General features: G+C 36.8%; 1 protein-coding gene across 3 annotated transcripts in view; it reads left to right on the plus strand.

The window, feature by feature from the left end:
- FER (tyrosine-protein kinase Fer) overlaps positions 1-14527 on the plus strand; it is an 81864-nt gene that overhangs the window by 6523 nt on the left and 60814 nt on the right. For all 3 annotated transcript variants that reach the window (XM_069819514.1, XM_069819517.1, XM_069819518.1), the window contains exon 3: positions 272-445. In XM_069819514.1, the coding sequence (XP_069675615.1) occupies positions 272-445 (174 nt within the window). The remainder of the gene's footprint in view (positions 1-271; positions 446-14527) is intronic.

Below are 14527 nucleotides of genomic sequence, written 5' to 3' on the forward strand. Positions count from 1 at the left end.
GAAAAAATACCATCCTCTCCTCTTAAGTTAGACATTCTCTCTTCCCTCTAGTACATTTTATGCTTATTGCCAGGCTGGCTGCTGTGTCTGAGGATATCTCTATACATAAGTTTTAAATAAAAAAGTCCAGGTGAATCTTGGGCAGCTGTGCTAACAGAGGTTGTATAAGTGAATTGAGTTGAATCACGTGTCTGTATGTTTCTTTGAGTTGTCTAGTTACAAAATTATAGTTGGTCATTTTATATAGCTGGTATATCTATCAATATTGCAGGCATGGAGGAGCATGTTAGAAGAACTGGAGAACACTGCGAAACTTATAAAACAGAATGCAGACTGTGTGGAGAGTAAAAGCCTGGAAAAACTGAACACCCTGTATGCAGAGAAACGGAAAGCTAGGAAGCTGTACCAAGAGGAACACAACAGGATTGTTTCTCAGTTCTCTCACGTGAGTTCAAATTCAAATTTATTTACAATTTACATTTGAAATGGTACATATGAATAGATACCCGAAATGAGCGTATGCTCGTGCTCGGGTACAGTCCAGTAGTCTACATAAATTTTACAGGGTTCAAATAATAATGCTGATGATATAAATAATAGTAACAATAATAATAATAATAATAATAATATCATCCAGTCTGCTGTCAAAAAATCTGAAAGTTAGAATTTATAAAACAGTTATATTACCGGTTGTTCTTTATGGTTGTGAAACTTGGACTCTCACTTTGAGAGAGGAACATAGGTTAAGGGTGTTTGAGAATAAGGTGCTTAGGAAAATATTTGGGGCTAAGAGTGATGAAGTTACAGGAGAATGAAGAAAGTTACACAACACAGAACTGCATGCATTGTATTCTTCACCTGACATAATGAGGAACATTAAATCCAGACGTTTGAGATGGGCAGGGCATGTAGCACGTATGGGCGAAATGCATATAGAGTGTTAGTTGGGAGGCCAGAGGAAAAAAGACCTTTAGGGAGGCCGAGACATAGATGGGAATATAATATTAAAATGGATTTGAGGGAGGTGGGATATGATGGTAGAGACTGGATTAATCTTGCTCAGGATAGGGACCGATGGCGGGCTTATGTGAGGGTGGCAATGAACCTCCGGGTTCCTTAAAAGCCAGTAAGTAAGTGAGTAAGTAACATTCGTACTATTACAAAAAAATAGCACAAATAATAATAAAAAATACCAACCGATTTTTAATAACACAATAGCAGTTGAGTTAATATTGCAAAGCAAAATAAATAAATACATTTTCGGAATGTAAAGTTTATATTGTTTTCACGTGTTAAATACTAGGTTATGGTACATTGTTGACTAGTTTCAGCCTGTTGTGGGCTATCTTCAGAACTGTTCAGACAGTTAATAATCTTTAATTTTGAAGTATTTTTTAACATATGTAATCAGCAAACAATATGTACTATAATAAAAGAGAACAATTGAAATGACTTTGTATATTTTCGAACAATTCAACAAGGAGGGAAAATTTTTTGTCCACATTGACATATTTTCGTATTTTAGTAAAACTATTAATCAAAACGATTAAGCAATAACACAGTAAGATAGAGGGATCTATAACTGACAATAAATTATAATATTTTAATATGTTTTACTTATCAATTACATATTTAAAATATACATTTTGGAGAAGGTGGGCACAAAGTACAGTAGGGGCAAAAAAAAAAAAAAAAGGACCGACCCTTGTAGCTGATTTCAGAGCCTTGTTCACTCCAGAGCACGATAGACTGGTAACTAAGACTTTCGTGGTTCGAATCCTGCCTTGGAAGGAAACTTTTTTTTTTGTTCCTTATTGAAATTTATTCCTAATATTTTTTGACTGCTGGTAAAATTCATGTTCTGAGAATAAGAAGTTAATTAAGTAGTAAAATATCCCTGCAATTGAAAAGTTTTGGGAATAAATTTGAATAAGGAACAAAAAAAGTTTCCTTCCCAGGCAGGATTGGAACCACGAAAGTCTTTGTTACCAGTCTATCGTGCTCTGGAGTGAACAAGGCTCTGAAATCAGCTACAAGGGCGGTCTGGTTTTTTTTGTCACTACTGTACCCCCCCCCCCCCGTTGGTCTTGCACGGGTTAATAATAATAATAATAATAATAATAATAATAATAATACGTGACATATTCGTCAGTATCTATATATATATATATATAATTTGAACTGGTAATGGAAATTACGGGAAAACGGCTGAACGGATTTTAATAAATGGCCCCTCATTTTGAAGCTTGGAACCCAAAGTTTTTCGGAAAAGTAGTAGTTTTCAGTGAAATGTCAATTTTCCTACATAATTTTCCTATTTTCCAAAATCCATCTGTTGTCAGTTTTGAGAACTAATTTTATTGCATCATGGGCGAATTGATTGAATTTCAGAACAAAACACACACTGCAATAAACAATAGGCTATTACACGAAGGCCATGACCTGCAGATTGCCGACATATTTAGAGCTCAATTCAATTTGTTATTAAAAACTGATTCTGCAGTGTATAATTTTCTGAGTACAGCTGTGTATTGGATATTCAAATCTACGAAACTAAAGGTGGTTTGATGACATTATTATCATTAGAAATTAAATATTATTATAGTTAATATCATGATGCGTCTATTTTTCATTAATTGTACATAATATTGATGCTATATTGATGACATGAAAGTGAAACGTTTTGAGGTTATGTAAGTAAATGTAGAGAATATCTTAATTTAGATCTTCATTTCTATAATTTACTGAGTGGCTGCTATATATAGCTACAAAACTTAAGATAATGATATTGTTATTAAAAATCAAATATTTTTATACTTATTAACCCAGTGAGGTTGGGTCTTTTCCATATACTTAATGGCAGTGTAGTGTAGATATTGATATGTGTCATTGTCTTCAGTATTGGCTCGAGAGAGCGCAAAAATTACAGTTCCTAAGGAAAGATCAAAAGGTATTACTTACTGATAAAATAAGAGGCCTAGAAAATTTTGTAGTCTCCAGATCATTTCAGCAAGATCTCTTAGTAGGATAAAATGATTTTTCGCTCTACATTTCAAGTTCTACATGCAGCAGCTATACGAAAATGCTATTGTTCGAAAGCTTAGCAAACCTGACATTTTTTAAACTTTTCCCTACAATTCACAATGACCTGAAATAGCTACTGCTATCGTCCTGACATTGATACTTGCGTTTTTGCATTGAAACTCAAAAACTGAAGTTGGATAGGTTCAAGAAAAAGTATTTGGCTTAAAAAAAATCCATTCAGAAGGAGTATGTTTCATTATTATGGAAGCAAATAACTATCAAAAAGACAACTATTCTTCATTGAAAATAAATCTGAAAAATATTTATTTGAACGTCTAACGAACTTAGTTTGCAGCAGCATTTGCTGTACAAGCCACTAGTATAACTATAAATAATGGAGGTAATTTTTGCTGCATTTTAATAATACAGTAAGTTTAGGCTACCAGCTATCCAATGAAAAGGAACTATTAGTGGCTGCTTTGACCAATAAGGATATTGGTTTTGTAGGCACTAATAAATATAGCATTCACCAGCTTTGGTTGTTACTCTCATAGCGTGACTTCCTTCTTTGTGAGCTTTATTTTAGAATATTATTGCAGTTAATTTCATATATCAGCATATTTTTAATATAAAAACAATATTTAATGGATACTTACTTACTTAATGGCTTTTAAGGAACCCGGAGGTTCATTGCCGCCCTCACATAAGCCTGCCATTGGTTCCTGTCCTGAGCAAGATTAATCCAGTCCCTACCATCATATTCCACCTCCCTCAAATTTTTTTAAATATTATCCTCCCATCTACGTCTCAGCCTCCCCAAAGGTCTTTTTCCCTCCGGTCTCCCAACTAACACTCTATATGCATTTCTGGATTCGCCCATACGTGCTACATGCCCTGCCCATCTCAAACGTCTGGATTTAATGTTCCTAATTATGTCAGGTGAAGAATACAATGCGTGCAGTTCTGCGTTGTGTAACTTTCTCCATTCTCCTGTAACTTCATCCCTCGTAGCCCCAAATATTTTCCTAAGCACCTTATTCTCAAACACCCTTAACCTATGTTCCTCTCTCAAAGTGATAGTCCAAGTTTCACAACCATACAGAACAACCGGTAATATAACTGTTTTATAAATTCTAACTTTCAGATTTTTGGACAGCAGACTGGATGATAAAAGCTTCTCAACCGAATAGTAACAGGCATTTCCCATATTTATTCTGTGTTTAATTTCCTCCCGAGTATGGATAGCTACTTTATTTCCAGCTTTATTTTATAAATTGTAACGCCAGGGAAATAGAGACTGTACATTTTTGAAATTTAGTTTAGTCTACTGTCTTTTACGAAATTCTCGTATATAGGCTTATGTGTAAAATTTTCCCACCAAATCAGAAAGGAAAACCATTTTCATACTCAATCGTTTGGGTTTACATGAAAATTTGTGAATAAATGTTGACATTAGTTTATTCAAGTATGTTTTACGATATTTGCGAGTTAGAAGTGCGGGAAATTAATTTTTGACGCTATGTTAGGTTTTGTGTCTTCTTCTTCTTCCCTTCAAGTATTAGGCCAAATGGCCTGTTACGATCTCACAGTTGAATTTTCAATCCAACGCTTCTTTGGACGACCGAGAGATCTCTTCCCGTTTGGACGATAGTGGAGCATGACTTTTGGGATTCTATCTCTATGCATGCAATGCAGATGATTTATCCAGTTGTTCTGATAATGTTTTACGTGATTAATTATAGGTTCTAGTTGTAATTCTTCCATTACATCTTCATTGAGTTTGTGATCCCATTTCGTATATCCCGCTGTATATCTCATAAATTTAATTTCATTAGCCATTATTCTGCTTTCGTCTTTCTTCCTCAATGCCCATGCCTCACTGCCGTAACAAAGTACAGGTCTCGCCAAGGTCTTGTAAAGGCGAATTCGAGTATGCCTTTGTACGAGGGAAGGTTTCATAATGGTGTTAATTATTCCCATTGTTTTGGTGTATTTAGAGATTTTCTATGAAATGTCTACTTCATCGAAAAAAGATAATGTGTATCCGAGATATGTAAAATAAATTATCCTTTCTAATATTTTTGAATCTAAACATATTTTGCTAGGCACAGGGTATTTTCCGCAGAAGGCATAATTTTAGTTTTTTCTTTATTGATTTTTATATCATATTTAATTCCAATTTTGTTAAAATTAAAAATTGAACGTTGTAATTCATCTTCTGGGGATGCCACCAGAGCTAAATCGCCTGCAAAAAGTAATGAATCTAGTTGTAAATGTAAAATCTGGAGTTATGTTAATGATAAAGAAACAATTGAAGTCCACAATAAATAACTACTGCTTTTGGAATGAAAGAATAATCCAAATTAGATTGAAATTATCTCGAGGTTATATGACAGTGATTGGAGTATATGCTCCTGTAGAAGGAAAGGATGAAGGTTTTGTGTACTTTTTGGATAATTAGAGTTCTCTGGGTTCCTATTGAGACTGCAACCCGCACAGTAGATTAGTGGAAGAAGTTGCCACCCCAGCAAGGGAAATTGCATTTAGGCGTACGTACAGTGCATTGGCGTCTTGTTGAAGCAGTTTATAGTAATATCACAGTCTACTATATACAGTCACGAAGCTTGGGGTGATTTTTTTGCAAATCTGGCGATAGTTGTTAGCCGCTTGGAGCGCTGTGAATACTAGGAACAATAGACTGTGCCACAGCCATCATGATCTAATACAGGCCGTAAGGCAGACCATGTACGACCACGAAGGGCGGCGTTTTAACCATATAAAATAGTTGGAATGCATGAACAGTAACATATGTTTCTCTAAAATGTAGTGTAATTCCATTAATAAAATTTAAAACAATGATTATGACACACTTCAGATATAATTCACTTGACAGTTAAGATGTAATATTATTTATGGTGTGAAAATTACGTTGTTCGTATGTGTAATACCTGCCTCTATTTCGATTAAATATTGCGAAATTCTTGTACATTCATTTATGCACGATTCAATCATTTTCAATTCCACTGCACGGATATTTAGATATGTTGAAATTATAGGTTATGTTTACTCTACCAGTTGCCCCTTTCTGTCTAAATTTAGTGATCTCCAATGCCTTGCCATTCATATGAAAATTATAGGTTATGTTTACTATATTTAACTTATATTCCTAAATTCGCAATCATACATTATAATTAAGCATAATGTCATGTGTGATACCCCGGACATTCAATTTGTCTGTATTTTAATACTACAATCGAGTACTGAATTATTGTATTTATCTACTACTTAAGAGACGAAGTAACACAATTGTACGTACACTAATTTCATAGGAGTGGTATGGTAAATGTTTTGTCTAAAATTAAGGAAAGTAGATGTGCTAAATTGAAATCACAATATACATTCTTTTTTATTAAACCTCAAAATAGCTTCCATTCTAAACTTAAAATGTTGACGCGAACAGATTATGTTAACATGTACAATTCTCTTCACATTAAAATAACGCAGTTTTGTAATTATTTCTGCAACATATTATGCAACAAGAAGTAAACGGAACTTATGGACACATTACACTAAATAAAACTTAGCTATGATACGCAATAAAGTTATAATATAATATTTCACAGAGCTCCATACACTGAAATAGAAAACCCGAACAAACATTACGGCCTGGTCTAGATCGAAAAGGCATTGACTGTGCCGTATTTCGCATTGTTGTAAGAAGCTATGTGAACTGTGAAATGTTCGTTATCGGTTGTAATAACTGTAAATGGATAAAATACAATAATTTGAATAATAATATAGCACAAGGAGACGTTTGTAGTACTATAAATTGTAAGAAAAATAGGTTAGAGTTATCCTTCTTCCGAAAGATCCAGGAAGGTGAGTTTATAGAATAAATATATATTTTATGAAAATAATATGTAAACCTTATGTATTTCATATTTCTATAGTAGAAGGAAGGTGTTAATTTTTTCAGAAGAATACGATATCGAAAGTACAATACATTTTATGCTCTGCTAGGGAAAGAGTCTGTTATGAGGCGATAGTAGCGATCCTGGTGGTGAGCAACTATCTATGGATGCGTATTTCAACTGTCTATGTATGCATATTTAGTAAGTATGAAGCTTCGTGACTGTATATACTAGATTGTGGTAATGTGGGCTGCTAGACGGCTCTGAGGTTCTAGGCAAGAGTCATACTTGAGCTGCTTGAAGGAAGAGGACACATAACTGTAAGCTTATCAGAACTTTGCCTTTAGCTGGGTGCTTAATTTCCTGACGTGTTGGACAGATCAGGGTGTACAATATTGGAACAGTATCGAACTTTGTTTTGGCACATTTTATGTCGAGTCGCGGTAAATTGGAGAGTGTGTTAAAAGGTTTAAGATAAGAGAACACTAGTTGATAAGATCGTTAGTTTATTCCAGCTAGCCCCCACTCGAGTGATTGGCGTGTGACGTAGGCATTGTTTCCTTTTACTTCAGATTACTGAAGTGGAGTGAATCCAGCTTGATTTATCGATCACTGATTGGCAAGTATTGATCGTATCTTAGATGTGAAACGAAATAATCAGCAGCGGACTTCTTTATTGTTAGACAAGTGTTCGAATCCTTTGTCAGTATGTGCAATGATATCCGGATAGCACACACCATAGCAGGGGCGTTACGCAAGGGGGAGGGGTTACCGGGTTTGAACTTGAAAAAAAATGACATATTTGGATTTAAGTATTGTTTTTTAATCCATAATCGTTTTCCATTCTCTAATTTTTTACTGTCAGAGTAACAAAATCTACATCGACATAAGACATAGTCCTCCTACCTCCCTTCAGTATAATCCCTGTGCTCGATGCTGCGGCACGTTGGAATTATAACAATGCTATCTTTATTATAGAGAGACCTGCCGCCTAGTACCGGCCTTGTAATAAAATGAAGCTGACACAATATGAAATTTAACTTGTTGTTTGTTAAAAATTGAATGGTTGTGAAAAAATTACGTTTGAAAGATTTTATAAGGATATTCGTGAATATGTTACATTAGAAGTATAATAATAATAATAATAATAATAATAATAATAATAATAATAATACTTACTTACTGGCTTTTAAGGAGCCCGGAGGTTCATTGCCGCCCTCACATAAGCCCGCCATTGGTCCCTATCCTGAGCAAGATTAATCCAGTCTCTACCATCATATCCCACCTCCCTCAAATCCATTTTAATATTATCTTCCCATCTACGTCTCGGCTTCCCCAAAGGTCTTTTTCCCGCCGGCCTCCCAACTAACACTCTATATGCATTTCTGGATTCTCCCATATGTGCTACATGCCCTGCCCATCTCTAACATCTGGATTCAATGTTCCTAATTATGTCAGGTGAATAATAATAATAATAATAATAATAATAATAATAATAATCATCATCCTTGCATATATTGGGCCCAGTGGCTCGTTACGGTCTCTTGCCAACGCTTGAATGGTCTGCCCAAGGATCTCTTGCCCACAGGATGGTAATTTAAAATTTGGCGTGGAATTCTAGAACGAGGCATTCTGATGACATGTGATCTCCAGTTTTGTCTGTATTTCTGTAGATATTCCGTAATAGGAAATGCTGTACTCCCATGCCTGTCCAGAGACTATAGGTGGCAACCCCACCATTGGACTTCCTCGAGGCTAGTAACCTGTTGGAAGGATATCTTCATACTAAAAAGTCTCTACAAACACAGAACACGACTGCTTACAACAATAATAATAATAATAATAATAATAATAATAATAATAATAATAATAATAATAATAATAATACAAAAAATTTAAAATACCTATAATATAAATCGTAAACAGTTTTAATAATGATGACCCTCTTTGACAAAATTCTGCGTACGCAACTGCACCATAGACTTTCATTATCTTATCGTACACATAAAGCTTTTTTTTTTTGTTCTTTTTTTTCGTTGTTGGTAACTCTATAGCATCTATTAGATGATTTATGGTTGTGCTAACAGATGGAGTTACTTGTCAACAATGTGACGCTGAAACGTGTGTTCAGGTTACTGCCCAGCGACAGTCCTGATGTATTTTTAATTTGTGATGATTGGTTAATTAATATTAACCCGGCACACTCACAATCATACAAATTTCCAGACTCTAGACACCCAGGGAATCCTTCTTCTTCAAGGAAAATTCACCGAGAACCGAGCCCGGGAATCGAACCCGGGCCCTCCTGATCTGGAAGCCAACATGCTGACCAACAGACCACGGAGGCAGTCATAAAGCTTTTATTTTTATATACATTCGAATTTCAGTACGGCCAAATAATAATAATAATTTTTTAATAATAATAATTTATTTGTAGAATAAAGATACGTATTGTTTTTTTTTTTTTTTATAAAAATCACTCTAGCACGCCAGAAAGAGTACATACTCGTGTTCAGGGGGCATTCCACAAAATAATGCTGATTAACTTTCTGTTGTTTAGCCGAATTCGAGAAAATACGCTTTCAGCTTAGCTGGTAGGCCTACTCACCGATATAGCATTGTGAGGGCTTTTAAGGCCGTTAGCCGTTTCTGGGTTTAGTAGTATGCAAATATGTGAACAGGAAACTGCGGTGAAATAAGAAACAAAGCTCTCAGTGGGCACTAACTGTACAAGACTACTCATGTTGAACGTTGTACCCACACGTGCGTGCTCCTGTTATTTTGCGGCGTTCGTAACCTTTCCTAAGGATGTACTGTCTACTCGTAAATAAATACAAAAAAATAGTTTTATTTAACGACACTCGCAAACGTCGCTGGTGTGCCGGAATTTTGTCCCACAAGAGTTCTTTTACATGCCAGTAAATCTGCTAACATGAGACTGTCGCATTAAGCACTTAAATACCAACGACCTGGACCGGGATCGAACCCGCAACCTCGGGCACAGAAGGCCAGCACTATATCGACTGCGCCACCTAGGCCGACTCTTATATAAATAAAGATAGGAATGTTTATGATAAATGTTTACAGCTTGAAATTTCATTCCATCAAATGTATTGCTTAATTGTGTTAGGTTTCCCAGCCTGACAATACATATTTGTTTTTTGTTGTGGAAGAAACATTGGACGGGTGTTACGTCACTGAATAGTAACTAAATTGAGAGAGAGAGGGGGGGAGGGGGAGAGAGAGTTTTGGGTATAGAACTTTTGTTTTACAAAGTAAATTGAAGTGGTTGAGTGCGCAGTAAGACAGTTTCAAACGGGAATGTTTTACGCTAAAAGTTTCGAAATACGGAACTGAAAGCTCAGATGCCGTGCTCAGTACTCAGAGTGTCTGTCGTAAGTCGAAATACACACAACACGAAGATTTCCTGTTAGATCTGTTTCCAAACACAACCAGCCTTCGTCTTCAAATGGAAAACAGTCCACCCCTTGGGATTCGCAGCGACTTTGGTCAACGTTTTTCGGTCAATGTATATACGAGTCACAGATACATTGGTCTCGGGCATTTGGGTCACATTTTTTCGCCCAAAGTTGTATTTTGGCCACTGAATATTTGTCAGAATTTTTTAGATCACTCAGCACATTTTAGTCTCGATTTTCGGTCGATCATTTGGGTCGTTGATATCGGTAACTCATTTCTTCGATCAGAATGAAAGAAGAGAATTTTTTACTGCATTTTATTTTTGTGGTATGGATACACAGAATTTTTGTGGCATAAACATAAGTTATTCGAGATCGTCTTCACTATCAGTTTCTTCAATGTTCTCGCTTGGATATAATTTCAATGTGTACGTACAGCTCTTACGTAAATATCCTATCTGTCCGCGTCGGCCTAGTTGGCGCAGTTGGTATAGCGCTGGCCTTCTATGCCCGAGGTTGCGCGTTCGATCCCGGGGCAGGTGGATGGCATTTAAGTGTGTTTAAATGCGACATGCTCATGTCAGTAGATTTACTGGCATGTAAAAGAACTCTTGCGAGACAAAATTCCGGCACATCGGTGACGCTGATATAAACTCGGCAGTTGCGAGTTAAATAAAACATAACATTTCATTTCCATCTGTCCTCTATCTTTATACTCTTCATATCTTTTCACTGCTGCTAGCAGTCGCTCCTGGTTGTTGACATACTTCTTGTTCAGGACTGATCTCTCATTCCTCCAGCCTTGTAATATCTTATTCATTTCATATTGTTTTGCTTTGAGCTTATGTATAAATTTCCAGAGTGAATAATGAGAATTAAAGTGGTTCTAAACCTAATACGAATGTTGTACATTGGTAGGATACACACAGTACATAGGTTGGATAAAAAGTAATGGCAATACTGCTGTCACGTGACGATGGTGCGTTCGAGAGTTGCCAGCTGTATGGACATGAACATGGACTGTTAGATGAGTTAGTGTAGCCAGCGGCGACAGTACTCTGTCAATCTACTGCAGTGTGTAGAACGTTCACTTTCATAGGGATAGTGCGAGCGCCCTAAGATCATGTTTACAAAACTAGAGCAACGTTCCTGGATCAAAACTGAAGTGGCACGAGGTCGTAGTGCACAAGAATGTTTTCAGGGACTGCGTGAAGCATGTGGCGATGCAGCGTTGCCATATCGCACAGTGGTACGATGGGTTAAAGCGTTTCGGGAAGGCCTTGTTGGAAGTGCTGTGAAGGTGATGCTCATTGTGGCGTATGACATTGATGGGTAATACTGCACCACGCTGTACCTCCAAGGCAGACGGCAAACGCGGACTACTACTGCAGGTTCCTGCAGCACTACCTTTGTCCAGCCTCAGGAGAAAACGACGACACTTGGTGGTACAGAACCCCATCATTCTTCATGATATTGCAAAGAGTCACACCGCTGCTGTTGTTAAGGACCTCTTGCGTCGCTGGCAATGGGAGATTCTGGAACATCCTCCGTACTCACCCGATATGATCCATGCGATTACGATCTTTTCACCAAAGTGAAAGAACCACTGCGAGGGACCCGGTACAATACCAGAGATGAACTTATCCGTGCTTTAGGGCGGTCAATACGGAACATCAACAAAGATGGACGCGCTGATGGTGTACGACGCCTTCCAAACATTTGACAAAAGGTAATAAATAAGGGGGGCGACTATATAGAAGGTACGTAAATGTTGTACCCCTGTGAATAAAGCCATGTCAGAAATATCGAACTGTTGCCATTACTTTTTATCCAACCTCGAATGATCCAACATAATCGGATGACCATTATGCTCGTGATACCGAAACGTCGCAATACCCGAGTATCGTTGTACGTACCGAAATGTCTTATTTGCCGAAATGTCGTATGAACGAAAAGATTTCTGACCTAAAAAGAGAGACCAAAACCTCCTGAAACGTCCCTTGGGTCCGTTACAAATTGATGAATGGGGGTTACTAGTCACAGCGGATATTCGGAAATAAAACCGGATTTCTGCGTGAAGCCCCAATGCCCCGGAAATGCCTGACCGCCACTGCTCTGCGTGCCATGTGCTGCGAAGCGTGGCCTGGAAACACGCATCGAATGAGAAAATCTGTAGCTTATAGCAGAGGGTGAGTTTTACATGCAACAATGTCAACTGCTACTTATACCTCATAGAAGGGATATACAGGGCGATTCAGAATAACACCGACAACTCAAGTCTGAAGGCCGGTTTCACTAACCTTCGTTATCATTATAACGTCTCGTTAAATAATTTAATGACACGTTAGTCAATTTTTGTGTTTTACCAAACATCGTTATTGCTAACACATCTTTAAACTCATCGTTAATTTATTAGGACCTAATTCGTCGCGTTAAAGCAGTAACGATGGCTTAAAAATCAACAACATGGCGGACGTATTCGATGTTTAAATTCTGCAACATAATGGCGAACTTTTATATGTTGTAATAACACTTGGAATAATCATTTTGAAGATTTAAGTGATAAAGAATTTCACGAAAGCTACACATTAAGGAAATAAGTAATAAGAATGAATAATTTCGAGGGAAAAATTGTTCCGGAGCCGGGTATCGAACCCGGGACCTTTGATTTAACGTAATAAGAATGATTTAAGTAATAAGAATGATTCTAGAAGAAACTGAATATAGGTTATAATACGACAGATAGGAATCGCCCACTTAACGCCTCTGCAACAGATTCTTTTCGCTTTAAGATAATGTTACGGGAAATTTTGAAATAGTAATTGGTGATAAGAACGGATGTCAAAAGCTGTATTGTCTAGAAATGTGAACAAAGTATCAGACGTACATCAACATTACGACCACAATACATTTATTATCTTTATAATAGGTCCACACCTGTGGCGTAACGGTCAGCGCGTCTGGCTGCGAAACCAGGTGGCCCGGGTTCGAATCCCGGTCGGGGCAAGTTACCTGGTTGAGGTTTTTTCCGGGGTTTTCCCTCAACCCAGTACGAGCAAATGCTGGGTAACTTTCGGTGCTGGATCCCGGACTCATTTCACCGGCATTATCACCTTCATATCATTCAGACGCTAAATAACCTAGATGTTGATACAGCGTCGTAAAATAACCCAATAAAATAAAATAAATTATCTTTATAATAGGTCTACAGCTAAATTTCCTGTCGTCATTGACAACGATAGAGTGTGTAGGCTACATGTTCCAATCGTATCTCCTGGCAGTAATATGGCCAAAAGATTCTGCAATAGAAGATCCTATTTTTCATTCAATATTCAAACAATTTCATATAAATAAACTGTGACTAAACTATCGCTGAGGTAGTTTCCTTCGTGCTTTGCTTATACACCTTGCACATACGAAACTGTGACTGGTTAGGTTTGATTAGTTTAGGTTTTTGTTATGCCTTGTATATACGATCAATTGCATCTCCACAAAAAAATTAAATTCAACGATTTTCAATTCAGAAATAGCAGAATTACCTCAGCGCTAGTTTATTGAAATTGTAATAGGTTAGAATACGACAGATAGGAATCACCCACTTAATGCCTCTTCAACAGATTCTTCTCGTTTTACAGTCAGTACACGATAGCACAACATTCCAAAGGTGTAAGAGGAGGATGCCTTTTCAAATGGAAAGGGTGCAAAGAGATTTTACTTTTAGGATGCAATGGATACCCCTTAAAATCCAATTTAATGACACCTCTTCTGAATTCTGCCACACAAGCAGGGCAAAATTGTTACAGGTACATAAATCTACTTGAAATACAGTATAAAAGTAGTATGCAATTTATGGAAGAGGCGATTTCCCATCCTAATAATAACTGTATTGTGGCATCAATTCTGAAGCTGTTTACCTTATCGTCCGCAAAATTTTCTTATATTTCCTTTAGAAGTTACAAATTAACTGCTCTACATTCCTATTTACATTTGGAAGCATCTGTTTTTTTTTTTTTGTTTTTAAATTACTGTATGACAACATACTGTATTTAGGAAAAATACCAAAAATAAGAACTTTCAGATGTTCTTAAAATTACAGCCTCTTACACGTTTGCCTATGATTGTTTCCTCATGCCAAACAAAGTCAGCCGTGATCATATGTAACCAATGAAATTC

Source organism: Periplaneta americana, chromosome 2, assembly GCF_040183065.1.
Source record: "Periplaneta americana isolate PAMFEO1 chromosome 2, P.americana_PAMFEO1_priV1, whole genome shotgun sequence".
In the NCBI taxonomy this organism is placed as follows: Eukaryota; Metazoa; Arthropoda; class Insecta; order Blattodea; family Blattidae; genus Periplaneta; species Periplaneta americana.